The sequence below is a fragment of the Gopherus flavomarginatus genome, chromosome 5, assembly GCF_025201925.1.
Source record: "Gopherus flavomarginatus isolate rGopFla2 chromosome 5, rGopFla2.mat.asm, whole genome shotgun sequence".
NCBI classification, from domain to species: Eukaryota; Metazoa; Chordata; order Testudines; family Testudinidae; genus Gopherus; species Gopherus flavomarginatus.
This window is the reverse complement of record NC_066621.1, coordinates 19,806,657-19,826,656: the sequence shown is the minus strand read 5'-3', so window position 1 is coordinate 19,826,656 and position 20,000 is coordinate 19,806,657. Positions and strand designations below refer to the sequence as shown.

Below are 20,000 nucleotides of genomic sequence, written 5' to 3'. Positions count from 1 at the left end.
GAAATCGAAACACATGACTGTGGCCAGCGAGCAGGCCAGCAGCTTCTGCAGTGACTGTTACAGGAGCCCGCACCCATTCATGCGTGGCCTTGGGCCAGAAGGGGCTTGTGGTCTCCACATGCAGACGTGTGTACGATCTGTCAGCCATGATCTGATCTGTCCAGACATTGCACACGGGTTCCTTGCACAGCCACGGGCCTCAGAGCCTCATGCTCACCCACACACTGCAACAGACACCCACGTGCCCTTCTGGAATCTGGGGCAATGGCTCCAGAGAGGGCGAAGAGATTAACGGACGCAGATTTCAGTGTCTAGATGTCAGATCACGGGCCAGTGCTTGGACACGGGGCAAGGCTCCCATGGCACCCCCCATCACCCTCTCCACTCTCTCCATAATAAAACTCCCTCCAGCACTGGTTCCCACCACTCAAGGCAACCATAGAGGTCGCTGCTGAGCAACACAAAGCGTTCCCTTCCCTGGGACGCAGCCTGCTGCCCTAACAGCGTGACAAGGCCAGGGGCCCAGGTCCTGCAGACATCCCCCGTGTCCTAGCTCTTAAACTGGCCCCGGCCCCATATACTTAAGAGAACAGGGAAACTCACCCCTGCTTCTCTCCTCGTCCTCTTGGTCTCAGCATCCTTCTGGGCACTGTCCTGAAATCACAGATAGGGCTCCCTGAGCGAGATGCTGCGGCAGCAGGACGGTCTGGGCCTATGGTAGAGCCGCGTACATTCCTCCGCTCCCTGCACACCAGTAGGGTCTGCCAGCACACCCAGAGCAGCTCAGGGAGGGAACGGCGCCAGCTCACCAGAGCCAGCAGCAGGCATTTGTGTTACCAGGGAGCGGGTTGGCTCAGGGTGCCGGACACGTTGTCCAGGTCCTCATGAGCACCTGGGCCGTAGACAGGGCACAGCCCTGGCTCCCAGCACCCGTTGCACAGTGGGAGACACTCAGACCATTTACCTGGTTGCGCTTGCGAGTTAGACTCAGAGTCTTCTGGAGCTTGCTGAGGAACAGGACAGCTCCCCGGGTGCCGGGAGGAGCCAGCAGCTTCATCGTTCTCTCCTCTGATTCTGCAAGGGAAAGAAAACAGGCTCGTGACGGGGTCCGGGCCCAGCCTGGCAGCTAGTGCACAGGCCAGCTGCATTCCTCGGCAGGATGCTGTGGAAAGGGAGCATGTGCCATCTCAGCTGCAATCCCTCCAGCCAGCAGAGGAGTGGGGCAACCTTCAGGCCTCCCTAGGGTTGTGAATTTCAGCATCCAGATATGGGAGCTGGGTGTTCTGTGTTTGACAGCTGGGCTCCCTGCCAGCACATGGGAGACCAGGGTTCAAATCCGGCTCTCACTCCTGAGGATGGCAGGCACACCTGCCCCAGGGAGCTAATTCTGCAGGGTACCGGGACGTGCCTGGCTGGCTCACAGCCCGCTCCAGCCACAAGAGACTTGCACCTCACAGGGCCTGGACTAGGTTCCCAGAGCAAGGCAGAAGGACCCCTCCACCCAGTCCCCAATGGCTCCTCCTTATCTGCGTAGGGCAGGGTGCACAGCCTGCCCCACAGGTCACATAAGTCATCGGGGTAGGGGCGAAACTCAAATCGAGATGGGGAAAACTAACTCCATGATCCCCACTGTCCATTTTAAACCAGAGAGAGTCCCCTGCAAAGGGAACTGCTCAGCAGCCAACTCCAGAGTCTGACCCGGCGTCCCCCAGTCCTTCCCACCCTGACTATCCAAACCATGGCTGGGGGAGAGCAAATGCAGGGCTGGGAGCTGATACCTCCCGAGATCCAGCCCTGCCCTGGAGGGTCCTCACCTGCAGAAGGCTTGAAGGCTTCATAGAATTGGCTCAGGTAGGTGATGAGTCCGAGCTGGTTGGGCTCTGCCCCAGCGGCCATTTCGGTGCTGGAGAGGACCGGCGGGATGCCTAGCTCCTGCTCGGCTATGTCCAAGGCCATCTGGTTGTTCTTGATAGGACTGTGCTGGTCCAGGGAGTTGAAATCTCTAGGGACAGAAAAAGGGCATCAGGCTTAGGGGACAGGAAAGTCGGTGCTGTTGCATCAGACTCTGCTCAGGAGCATGAGCACCTGGCTAACCCGGCTTAGATCTCCCCTCCTCGTCCAGTGACGGACGAAACTAAGCACATGAGTCAGGCAGCTGCATGCCTGCCCCATGCCCCCCACACTGGCGATGCAGGAAGCAGCCTCTGTGGAAGAAGCACCCCTCAGCACTGGGCAGCACACGGGGGATCATCCATTGGATCAAATACTGCAACATTCAGCAAGGGTGGGGGAGCAAAGGTCAGGCTGGGGGGAACTAGAGCCTTGGGGGTGCAGGGTGGGGTAGTAGGAGGCACCATCCAGTCGCCACAAAACACAGATCACTCCCCTGCAAACCAGCACCTAGGAATTCCCAGCAGCAGCCACCCTGCCTGCACCGCCGGGACAAACACACATTCCCAGCCTGGGGCCAAGTCTTTTGTGGCAGCCCAACCGGGGTTGTCCTCCTGTCCTCAAGCCATTGGGGCAGGGTGGAGACTTACAGGAGGTTGGGCCGGAAGCGGTGGATGAGGGCGCACAGGGCCAGGCCGCTTTTCCAGGAGTGCGTGAAATCCGTCACCGTGACACCGCGGTAACCCGCCGTGTGGGTCTGGCACCAGCTCAGGAGCTCCTCGTAGGCCCTGCCGACGTCTGGAGGAGAGAGCACAAGGCATGAGGCTGGATGCAGGGACCAGTTTGGGACTGCAGGAGCATGGCTGTAAAAGGGAGCAGCCAGGGGATCAGTACTGGGAAACCTACAATCACCTCCATCGAGGGCCTTGGGGTACAGGGGGCAGGCCCGGCCTGGGCCTCTGGGCAGCCACATTTCTGTCCAGCAGGTGGGTCGCTTCCTTGGGCTGCAGACCATGGGAGCAACAGCATGCGGCTCACGGAGAAGACGGGGAGACCGTGTCTCCTGTTAGCTGCTACTAAGGTGACAGCACCTCCAGACGCAGCCTGCCAGCCCAGCCTAGGACAGGTTCCCACAGCGACCTGCCAGCCATCAGGGAACAAGTGGCTCCCAAGACCACCTCCCAAAAACCGAGGGAAGAACTACTCATGCCCCCTCCAGGGAGGGAGCCACAATCCCCAGGCCCAACTCCCCACCCCCCTGCAGCACTCGGACACTCTGGCCCCCGAAGGCTCCTGGGACGCTCCTGGGGTGAGCGGAAGTGGGGCAGGAGGAAAAGCCCTGGGGAGGAGAAGATGGGAGAGGATCTAAAAGAGGAGCCAGAGGGTCCCACCCCAAGGGCACCGAGCTCCACTGCTCTCAGCCAAACGCATACTGCTTAGGTGTAAGCGGGCACATGGAGAAAAGGCACTGGGAAGGTAGCGAGAGGGGTGGAAAGCCAGAGAGAAAGGGGCTCTGATGGGAGCAAAGTCAGGCAGGCACCCAGCAATGATGCTGGGTGAGGGGGGAAGCTTCCACCAGCCGCTGCTTCTACAGGGTGAGGAGGGTGGCGCGTGCACAGGGTGGAAGGCAGGTCTGCGGAGGGATCCGTGCAGCTGGACACCCAGGGTGGGCCCCCAGACTTGCCTCTGCTGTTGCGACTGTCTCTCTTCTTACGGTCGATCTCGATCGTCCCCACTATATACAGGTCACGGACCTGCAGAGAGAGACACCCCGAGAACTCTACTCACCCTGAGAGCCAAAACCCCAGGAGAGGGAACACAAGGAGCGTGCGGCCCTCTGACAGAGCACCCAGCCATGCCCTCTCTCCTTCTGAGACCAAGCTGGCTAGCAACCTGTGCAGCTCACCCCTGGCTCTTCCCCAGAGCTGGCTGCATTCGCTTGCTTACTGAGCCTGTGCACAGTCAGCTGCATCGTGGATTTGCGGTTCATTCCTGTATTACCCACTGGCTCTCAAGCTGTGCAGATGTACACCCGTCCCTTGGGCAAAGGGCAGCAGCCAGGTGGAATCAGTATGGGTGGGCGGTTACAATTTGGACTATCCCATCACTCCTACGAGAACAGGGCAGAGACCTTGCTCGGTACTCAGCTCTCAGGAATGCAAAGGCAGCGTCAAGTGGATGCAATTATCCCTTGGTGGAGGTAACAAACCAGGCAGGGAGAGAGAAATGGCTTTAGGACCTGGGGCTGGTGCTTGTGACACCCGCCGCAAGGAGCCCCGGCAGGGCAGGATCTCCGCGTGGCCTGGACGAGTTACCTGGTTGGGCTTTATGGCTTGGAGGTTGATGTTGCGGTAGCGAGTGGTAGGGTCAATGCTGTACTGGCTGATGTTTTTATTGGTGTTGTCAGGGGATGTTTGAGACAGCTGCTGGTAGATGCTCTCCCTGTGCAGAGGAAATGAGCCAGGTTACACGGCCGTTCCTGCGCAGCTGATCTCAAAAGTGAGCAAGATAAAGAACCAAGGGTTCAGAAGAGGAAAATAGGGAGGAAAATAGAAAGGAGCATAAACTTTGGCAAGTCAAGTGTAAAGGCGTAGTTAGGCAGGCCAGGAGAGGGTTTGAATAGCAAGTAGCTAAAGACACAAAAATCAACAGCACATTTTTTTTAAGTATATCAAAAGCAGGAAGCCTGCCAAACAGTCAGTGGGGCCACTGGACGGTCCAGGTGCTAAAGAAGCACTCGAGGAAGACAAGGCCGTTGTACACAAGTGAAATGAATTCTTTGCACCAGCCTTCACTGCAGAGGATGTGGGGGAGATTCCCACACCTGAGCCATTCCTTTTAGGAGACAAATCTGAAGAACTGTTGCACATTAAGCAGGTTTTGGAATAAACTGATACATTAATCAGTAATAAATGCACAGGACCAGTTGGGATTCACCCAAGACTTCTGAAGCAATTCAAATCTGATGGCAGAACTACTGCCTGTGGTATGTAGCCTCTCGCTTAAATCAGCCTCTGCAGCAGATGACTGCAGGATAGCTAATGTAAAGCCAATTTTTTCAAAATGCTCCAGGGGCAATCCCGGGAACTACAGCCAGTAAGCATAACTTCAGTACCAGGCAAATTGGCTGAAACTATAGTAAAGAACACAATTATCAGACACACAGATGAACACTATACAGAATCATAAGACTGGAACAGACCTAAAGAGGGATCGAGTCCAGTTCCCTGCACTCATGGCAGGACTGAGTACTATCTACACCATCACTGACAGGTGTTTGTCTAAGCTGCTCTTAAAAATCTCCAATGACGGAGATTCCACAACCTCCCTAGACAATTTATTCCAGTGCTTAACTACCCTGACAGTTAGGAAGTTTTTCCTAATGTCCAACCTAATCGTCCTTGCTGCAATTTAAACCCATTGCTTCTTGTCCTATCCTCAGAGGGTTACGATAACAATTCACCTTCCTCCTCCTTGTAACAAACTTTATGTACTTGAAGACTATTATGTCCCCTCTCAGTCTTCTCTTCTTCACACTAAAACAAACCTAATTTTTTCAATTTTCCCTCATAGGCCATGTTTTCTAGACCTTTAATCACTTTTGTTGCTCTTCTCTGGACTTTCTCCAATTTGTCCACATCTTTCCTGAAATGTGGCACCTAGAACTGGACACAATACTCCAGTTGAGGCCTAATAAGTGTGGAGTAGAGCAGAAGAATTACTTCTTGTGTCTTGCTTACTTACTTCTGATAATACATCCCAAAATGATGTCTGGGGAAGAGTGAAGACCGCTTTTTGTAAAGGGAAATCATGCCTCACCAATCTATTAGAATTCTTTGAGGGGGTCAACAAACATATGGACGGGGTGATCCAGTGGATATAGTGTACCCGGACTTTCAGAAAGCCTTTGACAAAGTCCCTCACCAAAGGCTCTTAAACAAATTAAGCAGTCATGGGGGTAGAGGGAAGGTCCTATCATGGACCAGTAACTGGTTAAAAGACAGAAAACAAAAGGTAGGAATAAATGGTCAATTTTCACAATGGAACAAAGTAAATAGCGATGTCCCACAAGGATCTGTACTGGGACCTGTGCTGTTCAACATATTCATAAATGCTCTGGAAAAGCGGGTAAACAGTGAGGTGGCAAAATTTGCAGACAATATAAAATTACTCAAGCTAGTCCAAAGCTAACTGTGAAGAGTTACAAAGGGATTTCACTAAACTGGGTGACTGGGCAACAAAATGGCAGATGAAATTCAATGTTGATAAATACCAAGTAATGCACAGTGGAAAACATAATCCCAACTATACACATAAAATGATGGGGTCTAAATTAGCTGTTACCACTCAAGAAAGAGATCTCGGAGTCATTGCGGGTAGTTCTCTGAAAACATCTGCTCAACAGGCAGCGGCAGTCAAACAAGCGAACAGAATGTTAGGAGCTATAACGAAAGGGATAGGTAATAAAACAGAAAATATCATAAGACCACTATACAAAGCAACGGTACACCCACACGTGGAATACTGCCTGCAGTTCTGGTCACTCCATCTCAGAAAAGATGTATTAGAATTGGAAAAGGTACAAAGAAGGGCAACAAAAATGAATAAGGGAATGGAATAACTCCATACGAGGAGAAATTAAAAAGACTGGGACTGTTCATCTTAGAAAAAAGACAACTGGGGGGGGGCGGGATATGATAGAGGTCTATAAAATCATGGATGGTGTGGAGAAAGTGAAGAGGAAAGTGTTGTTTATTCCTTCACATAACAGAACAACTATGGTCTCCCGATGAAATGAATAGGCAGTGAGATTAAAACAAATATAATGAAGTATTTCTTCACCCAACGCACAGTCAACCTGTGGGACTCGTTGCCAGGGGATGGTATGAAGACCAAAAGCATAACTGGGCTCAAAACAGAATTAGATAAGTTCATGGAGGATCGGTCCATCAATGGCTGTTAGCCAAGATGGTCAGGGGGTCCCTAAACCTGCAGCTCTCAGAAGCTGGGAGTGGATAACATGGGATGGATCAATCAAAATTGTCCTATTCTGTTCATTCCCTCTGACGCACCTGGAACTGGCCACTGTGAGAAGACAGGATACTGGCTAGATGGACCATTGGTCTGACCCATTCTGGCCGTCCTTAAGAGCTCAGAGTGTGAGTGATCTAGGCAGACACCACAGCTATAACAACGCAGCCTGCAATCAGGCGCTTCCTGGCAGTCAATAGTCTTGAGAAGGGCTGAATTTAGTGCTAAGCAAAGGTGCCAGCTTGACAGTGCAGACTTCCCCCACACCAGAGCCCTACCATGCAGGGACCCCTTGAGGAGCCAGAAGGGAGCTCAGTCATTCCTTGCCCTCTCTGCTGAGACTCCCAGTTGTGCATGTGATGGCTGGTTGTGCAACAGACACTTGTCCACTAGGAACTAGACTGAGACCCAAACTCAATTCAGACAGGGCACCAGACAGCCACCATTACTGCCCTGGGTTGGATTCCAGGGGGTGAACTGGAAGTGAAAGGCTCCGCGTTGCCCTGAGCCAACCAGTCCCCCGCGTGCCCACAAGGTTGCCAAAGCAGCTCTGAGCCATGCCCTCGGGGAGGGGACGCCCTGCTGCGGTGAGCCATGGCAGCAAAGTCAGCTGGGGAGGCAGAGTCAGCCAGCAACTTGGCACCACTGCCAATCCAAACAAGCCATGCACAACTTGGCTCTCAGCAGAGCCCCTCGCAGCAGCCATGCTACCTAAGCCTCTCCCTTCCAGGGCCTGAAAAGAGCTGATGCACATGGATCTAAGGACGCCTCGTGCTCTGAGCACCTGATGTGCTGTATCCTACCTGCTGTACAAAGGCATCAAGTTCTCCACAGGAGGGATTGTCCTTACATTTAGGAATGGGGGATTGCCAGACTGGCTCAGATTAGGGGTCCATCTAGACTGATATCCTGGCTCCAACAGTGGCCAGCATCTGCTGCTTCAGAGGAAGGTGCAAGCACCCTGAAGTTATGGGATTACCTGCTCCCAAGGGAAGCTTCCTCCTGACCCTCTATCGTTAGAGGTTGGCTTGTGCCCTGATGCATGAGGGTTGATAGCTCTTGTACTTCACCAAGCAAACACACACAACCAGGAACACACACACACACACACACACACACACACACACACCACCTTTGCAGGAGTAGAGTCCTCACCTCTCAGCCAGAAGGTCCAGCGGGGAGGTTCCTGCCGCCCATCTTTTCACCATCCAGGCAGCATCAAAGGCAGCCAAAAAACCCCGCGCCACGCCGGTGCCCAGCGGCCAGAATGGCTATAAAACAAGAGACAGAGAGAGCAGAGGGGGTGGGAGCTGCACATGTGTTCAGTAACCCTAAGGGAGGATTTTCAGAGTCCTGGCTGAGGTCCCTGGAACACAACAGCCTCTGGCTTCAAGTCCAATTGCACGCACAAAAAGCAACCTGCTCTTGAGGTCTGGAAGGTGGGTGCTGTGACTGGGAGCCATCCCAGGCTGGTTCTCACACAGTGCTCTGCACTTAAACAGCTGCTGCCCTCCTGGGTAGCTGCCAGTGGAAGAAGTCAGAGCTGCATGTCAGCAGAGGGGAGCACTCATCTGGGGAGCTCCTGCTTCAAGCCTCTCCCCTCCTTACTTCCACCCCTGACCTCTGAAAAACCAGAGCCTCGGTGTCAGCTGGGAAGCTGAGCTCTCCCAGACAAAAGGCTGCTAGTGGAGGGTGTGCTTGGGACAGAGCCATGAGACCCCGGGCTATAAAATAAACAAAGGGGATAGATTAGAGGAAAGTCAGCTCTCTCCCTGGTTGGCTGGAAGGATGACCCTCAGCCCACACAAGCCAGAGACAGCATTCAGCCCAGAGACTCAGAGGAGCCTGGAGCTCTGGGCGGGGCACAGCTCAGAGAAGGAAAGCTTACTGGAGACATAGGCACACAGCTCTGTGTGAAGCTGCCTAGTTAAATGAGGCCTGGACAATTTCCAAAGCCTGGGCCGGCTCTGCCACGTGGCTCAGATGCAGCTTGCAGGGAACCCAGGCTCCAGCGTGCACTTGATTCGAGTGGCTGGGCAACACAGAACCCTGCCCAGCACTGGGACTGGTAGTCTCAGCACTTTCGTGCCCACTGTCCTGTCATCTTTTGCACATGGACAGTGCTTTTTGCTAGGGATCTCTCAGCCCCACACACGTTAATGAACCTGCTCGGCCTCACAGGGTGGTCGTTATCCCAGTTCAACAGAGAGAGAAACCGAGGCACACAGGGGTGAATGTTCCGTAGTGAGTCGGTGTCAGGAATGGAACCAAAAGTGCTGACGCTCAGCCCTTGCTCAAACTACTAGCTGGCTCCATGCTATATAAGGCTCCACCTTCACTACGAGCGAGGGGTGGGAGTCCCCCTTCCATGTGCACACACTCACACTAGCTTTCATCGAGCTAGCGTGAGTATTAATCACAGCACAGTCACAATAGCGTGGGTAGCAGCAGCAGAGCACAGGCCAAGCATAAACCTGCGTGAAACCGGTGGGTACATACCGGGCCCGGCTAAGCCACACCTCCCCTGCCGCTACCCCTGCTACTGCGGCTGCACTGCTCTTTATGCTGGCGCTAGCTCGACAAAAGCTAGCACCAGTACTTGGACACATGCAGAGGAATCCCACCGCTAGCTCGTGATGTAGATGTGTATCAGGAGCTGCTCTTGGGCTCCTGGCATGACACCAACACTGCCCCAATTGCTACAGCACGTGTTTAAAGATGCTGTCTTGGGTTAGAGGAAGAATCACCACAGCTGGGAAACATGGGCATTGCCCTGAACGGGAGTGAGGAGTGCAGCTGGTCAGTCTGCTGCCCGACGGGGAGAATTAGGGTTTGCATAAAGTCTGCCCCTGGGCTGGCCGTGCTGCCAAGGGGACACTAGCACGGAAGGAGATCCCTCCAGCCTTGCAAGCTAAGGCTGCAAAGAGATCCCAGCTGGAGCTCATCCCCCCTGCCCCCACACTTGTTCGTCTCTCATTAGTGGGGCACTGACCTCCACCAGACAGTCTCCCACCAGACCAATGAGCAGCCGGGCCCCATGGCACTCGCGCACCAGGGCCGCGTTCTCCGAGCGGTTCATGCAGGTGAAGTCAAACATGTCGACATCCGGGCGGTTCCGGTGGTTCAGAGCGAACTCCAAGTCAGGCAGCTGGTAGTTGGTGGAGAAGTTGGCGGCTTCCTTGGCATAGCTGAGGAGGGCCTCTTGATTGACGTTCTCAGCGGACAGCAGGCTCTCTATGTCCGCTTTGTCCTGCAGGAATAGGGTGAGGGTTTACTCAAAAGGGGATTCCTGGCACATGTGCCCGAAAGCGTATTTGTTTGTAAAGCAAAGGGATCACGTCATCACCTATCAAGATGCAGCCACCTCTGAGGTGGAACGTGGCAGTTGAATAAGAGTACACAGCAACAGGCATGGGCAGGAAATATAAAGTTAGAATATATCCCACCGAAACCACAAGGAGCGATGCAGGTCAGCAGGATGTAACACTCGTCTGGAAATTTGCCAGGACACATGCACTCCGGCAAGGAGCGCCACAGAGCTTTAGTGGTTGGCACCTTCCATTTTAAGTCTCATCCAGAAAATGGTCTTTCCAGCAGCACTTTGCTCCTAGCACCAGACTGGTGCATTGGCCCAGGGTACGTCTACACTGCAGCCCTCGAGTGTGACTGCACCTTGAGCTGCGGTAGTAGCCACGCTAGCTTTAATCTAGGTACTGGAGCCAGGAAGCCATGGCAGTACGAGCTGCCCAAACCCACCTGGACCTTCACACACTGAAGCAGCTCCGCCGGCCAGGACCTGAGCGACCCACATTAACACTAGCTTGGGTACACCACCCGGAACGGCAGCCACACCCAGTGCTCGTGGGCTAGACGTACCCTAGAGAGAGAGAAGTGCCTCTCAGCGAATCCCCGGCACCATTTCTGTGTCCTCTGGAGGCCGCCCAGTCAGACACTGACCCCAGCCCTTGCAAGTGCTGCCAGGATGGTAGCACAATGCCCCACGCCTCCACATACATGTTCCAATATACTGGGCACGTGCAACCCAGGCCCAAGCCCTGGTGAACTCAGCTGTTTGGTCCCATCTCTCCCACCTTGTTATTACGACTAGAAGAAGGGAAGTGACTGGAATTCAGATTCCCAGAGCTCAGTCCCCAACACACTAACTACCCACAGCCCTGCCCACGGCTGCCAGTCTCCTCCCCACGCCCGCACTGGGCCCCATGAGCCCTCTCACCTGCACAATGACCCCCTTTTTGAGCAGGCTCTGTTTTTTGGCCGTCATGACAAAATAGTGGGTGTCGTCTTTGTAGTAGACAATGTTCTCCAAGTCGATACCTGGCATGGGGCAAAGGCACAAAGAAAAGGTTGAGCTGGAGCTGGGCCAAGACAGCTGGCGTGAGAATGCCATCCGAGGATAGGCAGCTGCCCCACAACCTGCTCCATCGACAGACAGACAGGCACAAGGGCCAGAAGGAACGCAGCAACCACCATCCCAGCTGAGGCCAGGGAACTATCTACTCTCTGGGGTAGGGGTCTCCAACAGTGGCCAGTATCAGCTACTTCACAGAAGGAGATAAAACTCCCACAATGGACACATGCCATAGGGAAGTTTCTTCCTGACCCCAGGCTGTTAGTAGTTGGCATGTGCCCTGATGCATGAGAGTTTATATCTGTTTTATATGTATACAAGAACATAAGTATCCAAATGTAACATCACTTTTGATGCTCTTACTGTGCATATCACAAAAATGTGCAGCTCGAAGGGACCTTAAGAAGTCATCTAATCCATCCCCCATATACACTTCTGGCCCAGTCCAGGCTCCATATAACCCTCTGGTCTCAGTGCTATCTAGTGGCAGTGAGTTCCACAGGCGAATGAAGCATCACATGAAAGAGAACTTCCTTTTCTCAGTTTTAAGTAGGTTCATTTTTAATTTCACTGAGGGTCCCTTGTTCTTGTGGTATGACACAGGGTCAACAGAGGTGTCCCATTAATGTCCTCTCTGCAGTTGGCTAGGTTATATACTTCCCCTCTGGTAGCCTTCCATCTTCCCAGCTTAGGCTGATGGCAAATGGCCCCAATTGCCTGAAGCCCCTGGCGGGGGGAGGGAGGGACCGTCTCTTTGTTCTGTGTTTGTACACCACCTGGCACTGTGGGAGGCTGGGCCATGATTGGGGCTCCCATGTGCTACCACAAATCAAATAACCAACATCAGCAGCCCCTGATCTCAGTACTGAAGTTCCCTTCTCTGAGCACACCCTCTGCTGAGGAGGGACCCCTGCTGCCTGTTGAATGCCCTCACCCCTGCCCCCCGGCCCCATCGCACAACAGGGGCGGGTTGATGGAGCCCTGGAGGACGTGGGATGCACAGGGGAAGGGGTTAGCTGATGGGGAAAGGCCCTGCTGACCCGTTTTGTTGTAGAGGTTCTGGAAGAACTGCTGGTTGTAGATGCGGGCCACACCGCTGATCTCAGCCACCTCCACCTCGGCCCGGCTGTGGCGGTTGATGAAGTTGGTGGTGATGCCGATCGCCAGCTTCCCACGCATCTCCTTCCGCCTGAACCCTGGGGACAGACACACAGACACCACGCCGGTCAGGCCTGCCGGGGCCCTTCCTAGCCCACAGGAAAGGGGGCATTGGCAGTGCAGGGAAAAGCCTGTTTGGGGGTAGGGAGTGGAGGCAAAGAAGAGGGGTGCAGGCCGAATCAGACTGGCAAGGGCCAGAACATACCCTCAGGGGTGCAGCGTCCTTGTCTGCTATTCAGCAGCTCCAAGAACTACACCGCCTGACATTCAGGGTGCTCTGTCTGCAGCAAGTACCAAGGTGTCAGTGGTGGTAGGAGCGGGGTTTGAGAAGGGCCTGGACCAAGCCCCAGCTCTGAACCCCTCAACCATTGTGGACCAGCGCCAAGTTGGCAGTACACAGCCAGAAGGCAGGACCACGTACCGATTACTGAGCACTGAGGGGGAATCGCTCCCTGCCCCAGGTAGTCCCGGCCCAGCACAGATGCTGGGGAGAGAGGGAAGCACCATTAGGGGCCTGGGGAAACAGTGGCCCAGGAAGGGAGGTCCCCACTGTTTGGTTTTCACAGGGAGGAGGCGGGCCTGGAGGCCGGGCGGTTCTGGGCTGTAGAGGCCCCTGCATAAGCACTGGGAGCGCCCCGCTGCATGACACTACATGCATGTTAAGGTAGCAGCTGGCCAGCCCTGCGGCCCTGCAGATGTTCAGGGCAAGCCTCAGCAGGTGGCGTGACCAGCGCCGGCTATCAGGAGCCGAGCTGTCTCAAGGCCTCTTCTCCCACTCCCCAGTCTCCCGCCCCAGGCCCTTCAGAGTACAAGCCACGGCGCCAAGCTGCCTGGCTCACGCAAATGCCCTGCTCCAGAGAACACTGCATCTCCTCCCTCCCGCCCCCACCCCGCCTCAGACCAGGACTCCATATCTTGCCGACAGACTCCAGCCCCACTGGGTGGGGACCCACGAGAACTGAGCAGAAAGAGAACGACCCCCATCCGCTCCCACGCCAGCCCTTCAGCCTCTCTCTCTACTACCCTCACCCGCGATAAGAGACTTGATCAGGGTCCCAGGACCCATCGGCCCAGCTGATGCAACCAGAAGCACCATTGCCTCCCCTTAGCCTGGCCACCCTGAGAAGGGAGGAGAGCACTAGCCCCTCCTAGGCCAATGCTGCTGGCCAGCCCCTGGGTAATGGGGGTGCGTCCGGCCTGAGAGGGGTCCCCGTCATCCCCCGAGCCCTGTAGGGACTGTACGTGCCCCCATGGTAGAGGAGAAGGAGCGCTCCCAGCCCCTCTAGCCAGGCTACGCTCAGCAGCCTCATGCACCCTCCCACCCCAGGCTGGGAGGGGAGGGGAACACATGAGCTGTAGCTCACAAGTGAGCCCTCACCTTCAGGCACAAATTTGCCTCCTCCGGCTGAGATGAGGACGTCAAATTCATACTGCCCCACGGGAGAGGAGCTGGGCTGGAGTGCAGCCTTCCAGCCACCACCTGCAGAGAAACACAAAGGAGAAGGGAGTGTCAGAGGGGGCCTGATCGACACTCCAATACGAAAACTCTCCCATCCCCCTGTCAGGAACATTTATACATAAGTGGGAGGTGTGGTCTAGTGGTTTGAGCTTGTGGCTTAGCGTCAGGAGTTCTGGATTCTAAACCTAGCTCTACCAATAACTCACTGCATGACTTTGGGTGAGTCTCTTTCCTGGTCTGTGCCTCAGTTTCCCCATCTGAACAATGGGGATAATGGTACTGGCCCACCCCCTAAAGAGAGGGGGAGTTTGTGAATCTGGATTAGCATTTGTGGAGGCACCGGTACTGTTATTTAAAATAAAACAAAAACCTCAGGGGCAGACCCACAGCTCAAAACTATGTCACGAGTGTGTTAGTCCTCTGCAGAGACTTCAGTCTTGGTCAGCAGCAGTTAGTAGGAAAAGGGGATGAATCCCCCAACCCCTCCTCGAACTTTCTCCAGGGAACAAACTGGCCCTAGGCGGGGGGGCCAGCACCGTCGACACGGCACAGACTGGATTTCAGCCAGTGACGGCTGGAATGAGTCCGGGTCACAAGGCTCCAGCTTCCCTACCCCGTCCACTCCCCTTCGCTGCTGGGGGGATGAGCCCCTTAAACTGCACGTTGACGTGAATTTCAACCCCCAGGAGCAAGGCGACCTTCAGGAGGATCAGCTGTAACTGACGGATACCTGGAGAGAGACAGACAGAATGATGGAGCAGAAATCAAAGCTCCCTGGAGATCAGTCGCAGACAAAGCCTATTTGAGTCCATCCCCTACCCTGCACCCCTGCCTTGTGAGTCACAGACTCCGACCGCTCCCAGCTATCTGACCCAAGGCAGCTCCCTAGCTACTTGCCTGCCAGCTACAGACTTGGGGTCTGGACCTCTCCCCGCCATGGGTGCAGGCTGCTTTAGCAGGGAGGGCAGCTGGTACTGCAGAATCCCATGAAACGGCACTGGGGTGGGGGGACCCCTCCGATGTACAGACCCAGCTCAAAGAGCATGGGAGGTGGGTCTCGGCCCCAGAAGGCAGGTGCCATCTGTGTTTATTGTACAGGCTGGGAGCAAAGCTGTCTTAGGTGCAAAATGGAGTGTGGGGGGAGCTGAAATCCTCCAGGGGCACGCAGGGATGGGGCTCCTTTTGGGACAGCAGGGCCCCTGACCCCAAAAACCCAGCCACAACCACAGGGTACCTTGGCCATTGCACCAGCCTCCCCGACAATCCCAGCTGCAGTGCCTCATGCATTGCCCCCCCCCCGCCCCTCACCTGCCCAGCCACAGTGGCAGGGCACATTGGTCACTGCCACAATCTCCATAAGCCGCAACATGCCTCTGGCCCAGCCCTGTCCACTCCCACACACAAACAACCCCAGCCACAGCGCGCCGGGCACTGTCCTGTCTCCCAACACCCCCCAGCCACATTTTGCTCTGACCCCAGAGCTGTGCCTGCCCTGCTTCCCCAGTCCCACTCACTGATGTGGTCCAAGGCCCCAGTGCAGAAGCGCCCGTAGAACTTCTTGGCACCCAGCGCCCGCAGGTCGTGGATGGTGAAAGGCCAGAGGTGCAGCACGTTGTTGCGGGAGAAGGAGTCTCTCTTCTCCACCAGCACGACGCGGGCTCCCAGGAAGGCCAGCTCGATGGCGGTGCGGAGCCCGCAGGGGCCGGCCCCGATGACCAGGCACTGGAAGGAGCAGTGACAGAGCTGAGTGCCCAGGGCAGAACGCAGGAGGCTCCTTGTTTATGGCTGGGAATAAGCCCACCAGATACCCCAGTGCTGATCTCTTGAGACGGGCGCGTCTGTCCCCCTGGGGGGCAGAAGGGCCTGACTAGCTGAGGGAGGGGAGACTAGGCCTGGCTGGGATCTCAAGGCCTGGCAGGGCTGAGAACTGGGGTGAAGTGAGCGGATTGCAGACAGGAGGGAGCAGGGGGTCTACACCGCAGCAGCCAGGTGACTGTGGCCGAGTTGATGGAGTCAGGAAATCAGTCCAACTCCCTTTGACACAGGACATGAGTCACACCACTGGGAGGGGAGCGCACACAAGCCCCAGGCCAGAAAGGCCTCCAGCTCTGGTCTCCCCTCTTCCCACATTGGATCCGACTCCACCTCATTTTCACTGGGCCAGAATCAGGGTGATCTGCTGAAAACTCAGGCCTTGGCTGCACTGGGGATTTGTCCTGGTTACAGCCCCTGCACTGGGGATGGGCAAAGCCTGTAGCTGCCATGATTTGAACCTGTGCAGCTAGCCCCGCATTCGAGCAGGAGTGAGCTGTCCCCAGCCCAAGCAGCCGCTTGGTGTGTCAGTCCTGTGGGTTTGCATCAGTGCAGCTATGCTGGGGGGTGTTCAATGAACACTCGGTGCCCTTTGCAGACTCTGCCTGGGAAGCTCAGCCCTTGAAGGCACAGCTCTGCCAATACCACACACCGATGGCTGAATTCCTCAGCGTACACAAGGATGCCCCACTTTCCCTCTGCTGGGAATTCAGCAAGCTGAACTGTTACACCTTTCAAAATTTTTAGTCTCGGTCCCAGTTGTTCTCATCCAAGGACAGATAATGGGGGATCTAATCTCTCTCCCAAGCCGAGTTAGAGTGAACAGCACCGCTCCCGACTCTCCCCCAGCACTGACACTGTCTGCTAGGAAGCCATTAACTCCTTGTTCTCCACAAGGGGACACAAGCAGAGAGCTAAAGTGACCGGCCCAGCGGTGTTGACGTGTGAGAGTTCCTGGCTCCTTGCCCCCCACCCCTCCTGCATGCCCTGGGGTCTATAAGTGCCTCTTGGACAGAGCAGACACACAGTAAGTCCCCCAGCCTGGCCAGCATGGTTTCGGGAACACTCCCGCCTGGAGCACTAGTAGAGACAGGGCCCAAGTAAATTTCCCGAAATATACTAGCACAGGCAGAGCTCACCAGGAAGCTGCACCGCGCCTGCCCTTCCAGCAAGGGGCTCAATTTGCATCACAGGTGGGGTTGTTGAACTGCCAAGACCTGTTTATTCACAGTGTCAACACCACAAGCCACTGCACATCCTAACAGGAGCGACACAAGGTGCTCAGATACTCTCTCTGATCCACTCAGCCCTGCCTGGAGAGAACAAACCATTCATCCCTGAAGAGAGCGTTGTCATTAGCTAGCTCTGGGCTCACCCCGCACCTGCAACGCACCCCACCCCACTCCCAGTCTCAGTGCAACGAACCACTGCTGCCTACAGACAAAAACCACAGCTGACGGTGAGGATTCGAACCCACAACTCCCCTTACTGGAAGCACAAGCCCCCACCACCTGAGGTAAAAGAGCAGCTCCATTAGCTATAACTTAGCAGTAGATTCTTACAGTTACTTGGACCAGCCACTAGGAGGAGGCAAATGACACAGTTAACATGTGTAATGCCTCCCCCTTGCTCTCAGCATAGGCCCTTCCCTGGTTATACCAGTCATGCCCTCCCTTCTTACCTTGGTGTTGGCACATGCCTTTCCCTGGTCATAGTCTGTGTGTCCAGCCTTCTTATCCAGCTTGCCCCACAGGGCCTTGGCACTCCAGTAGTTAAGGCAGGACTTGAGCTCATGGTAGAACTGCAGTTGGCCCTTGTGCTCCAGAGCCAGCTGCCCGCACAAGGCCTGGAAGCTGCCCAGCACCTCCTCGCAGTGGTTGGCACGGAGGAAGGTTTCGAAAAGGGAGTGAGCCGGGTTACCCTGCTCCCCATCCTGAGTGTTCATCCTGGGCACTCGGGGTCAAGAAAGGAGTCTGGAAAAGAGGGAGCGAACCACAGACTGAGCGGAGGAAGCACTGCAGAGAAGCCACTCCTCAAATAACCCCCATTTCATGGATGTTACCCCAAGGCATGACACAGGGGAAGGGAAACCAGACCCGTGAGATCACTCTAGCAGATCGGACCACGTAGCCCAGTCTCCTGCCACTAGCTGGCCAACACCCAATGCTGCAGAGGAGGACACATACACATACACACACCAAAACCCACCATGTGTCAAGCTAATTGTCCAATTAAAACAGAGCCCACTTAGAGCAACAGCAGGATTTGAACCCAAGAGCTTCAGAGCTAAAAGTATGAGCGTCTACTGCTTGCGCCAACAGATTAAGACCTAAGACAGCCTTCAGATATGTTACACTTCACAGCTTACACGCAAAGATGCTGGCTAGAAATATCAAATACTCTGCTGGGAGACTGCGACACAACTCTGTTTTTATTCTTAGAATCCGCAAAGATAACACTACGAGGTTCCCCTGGTGTTATCTGGACCGGCGATCTGCTAGGTCACTCCAGCCCTCGTCTCTGGGAGCCAGCCTTACCCTGCTCCGCTGTGAGAACCCCCACTCCTGGGCTGTTCACACACAGCCTCTGGCATGTCAGCTGCTCCCAGCTACGTGAGTGAGCACTTTTGGCCAGCCGGGGCTTGGACTGTGCAACCGAATGACACTAGCCAATAGCGCCGGTCCCAGACACAACCCTAGGAATCTCCATCTTGCACCCTAGGAATCTCCATCTTGCACTGTCCAGTTATGCCCACTGGACACTGCAAGCTTAAATGAGTTCATCAACTTAACAAAGACATTGATATGTACCAGGTTTATTATTCTGTGCTAGCATCAGCTAAAGTAGGAGCAGAAAGCGCGTGAGCTAAAGAGCTCTAGGCAGAGTGTTCAGATCTGGTGCACAGAGCAAGGCTCCCATGGCCACATTTAGGCACCTGAATCCAACGACCCAAAAACCCCACGAACCTCCTTAGCAGCTGCAGACGCTCAGCACATCTGGATATCCCCTCTGGGATTTAGGAGCCAAGTGTGGCCTGGCCCAATAATTGTAGCAATTGTACCCTTGTGCAAGTGTGACATCAGGGAGACAGGCCAGAAGTCAGCTTCACTGCTGGGCAATTTCCTATGTGCACTGTGCTGTGGAGTTTCAGTGTCTTTTCCTGTGGCATCAGCAGAGACCATTCTTCCTTCCTCTTTATCACCCATCCAGTTTCGGGAGGGCAGGAGGTTTCCCTACCAGAGAGGGAGCCAGGGCTACCCTAAGCGGGCCGGATGTGAGCTGGGACCAGCCGCAGCCCCAGATTTCAGCAGCCTTGCAAAAGCTCCCCAGAAAGCAGCAGAGGTGTCTGGAATCTACCTGAAGTGGGTGGCAGCTGGTGGTTAGAGTAAATGACTTTGTATAACTTGCCTTTTTGCGCTGCCCACATCTAACCAGTACAGCCCAACTCCTCTGCACCCCCTCTACCCCGGCATCAGTGGGAGTTTGGTCATTGACTTCAATGGGATCAGGAATCTTACCCGCTCCTCCAGCACCTTCTGTTTAGCCCGTGTCCATATGTGAGAGTCCACCACCAGTTTAGCTGCACTGGTGCAAATCCCCAGAGTAGACGGGCTCTGAGTCGCAGTTTGCACTGGTGCAGCTTCCCCTGGTTTCAAGCAGGGGCGGAACTCTGCTGGCATGAATAGCACCTTTGCCTGACTGCATTCGTGCAGGAACCTCGGCAAGCCCCCAAGGCCTTTGTTTAGAATTAATTGCTGCTCTGGGTCTTATCTGGATAAAAAACATTTCACACTCCTGCTAGGAGCTTGCAACCTAACACTGCTTTATTTCTCAGAATCCAGAACAGTGGTTCTCAACCAGAGGTACACATGCCCCTGGCGGTACGCATGCCCCTGGGGGTACGCAGAGGTCTTCCAGGGAACACATCGACTCATCTAGATATTTGCCCAGTTTTACAACAGGCTACAGAAAAAGCATTAGCGAAGTCAGTACAAACAAAAATTTCCTAGATACATAAATGTATACTGCTCTATATACCATGCACTGAAATGTAAGTACAATATTTATATTCCAGTGGATTTATTTTATAATTATATGGTAAAAATAAGAAACTCAGCAATTCAGTAATAGTGACTGGGTCACTTTCGTATTTTTGTGTCTGATTTTGTAAGCAAGTAGTTTTTAAGTGGGTTGAAACTTGGGGTACTCAAACAAATCAGACTCATGAAAGGGGTACAGTAGTCTGGAAAGGTTGAGAGCCACTGATCCAGAACACACAAG

At 54.6% G+C, this 20,000-nt stretch overlaps 1 protein-coding gene across 1 annotated transcript in view; it reads right to left on the bottom strand.

Annotated features, from left to right (window-relative positions):
• Nucleotides 1-20,000, bottom strand: part of MICAL1 (microtubule associated monooxygenase, calponin and LIM domain containing 1) — a 42,837-nt gene that overhangs the window by 11,791 nt on the left and 11,046 nt on the right. Inside the window, exons 2-15 of the mRNA XM_050953008.1 lie at nucleotides 17,401-17,692; nucleotides 15,422-15,629; nucleotides 14,521-14,637; nucleotides 13,827-13,928; nucleotides 12,331-12,486; nucleotides 11,156-11,256; nucleotides 9,914-10,171; nucleotides 8,077-8,192; nucleotides 4,206-4,332; nucleotides 3,575-3,644; nucleotides 2,541-2,688; nucleotides 1,815-2,002; nucleotides 965-1,074; nucleotides 604-654 (exon numbers count right to left, since the gene is read on the bottom strand). Of these exons, the coding sequence (XP_050808965.1) occupies nucleotides 604-654; nucleotides 965-1,074; nucleotides 1,815-2,002; nucleotides 2,541-2,688; nucleotides 3,575-3,644; nucleotides 4,206-4,332; nucleotides 8,077-8,192; nucleotides 9,914-10,171; nucleotides 11,156-11,256; nucleotides 12,331-12,486; nucleotides 13,827-13,928; nucleotides 14,521-14,637; nucleotides 15,422-15,629; nucleotides 17,401-17,664 (2,016 nt within the window). The 5' untranslated portion in view covers nucleotides 17,665-17,692. The remainder of the gene's footprint in view (nucleotides 1-603; nucleotides 655-964; nucleotides 1,075-1,814; nucleotides 2,003-2,540; nucleotides 2,689-3,574; nucleotides 3,645-4,205; nucleotides 4,333-8,076; nucleotides 8,193-9,913; nucleotides 10,172-11,155; nucleotides 11,257-12,330; nucleotides 12,487-13,826; nucleotides 13,929-14,520; nucleotides 14,638-15,421; nucleotides 15,630-17,400; nucleotides 17,693-20,000) is intronic.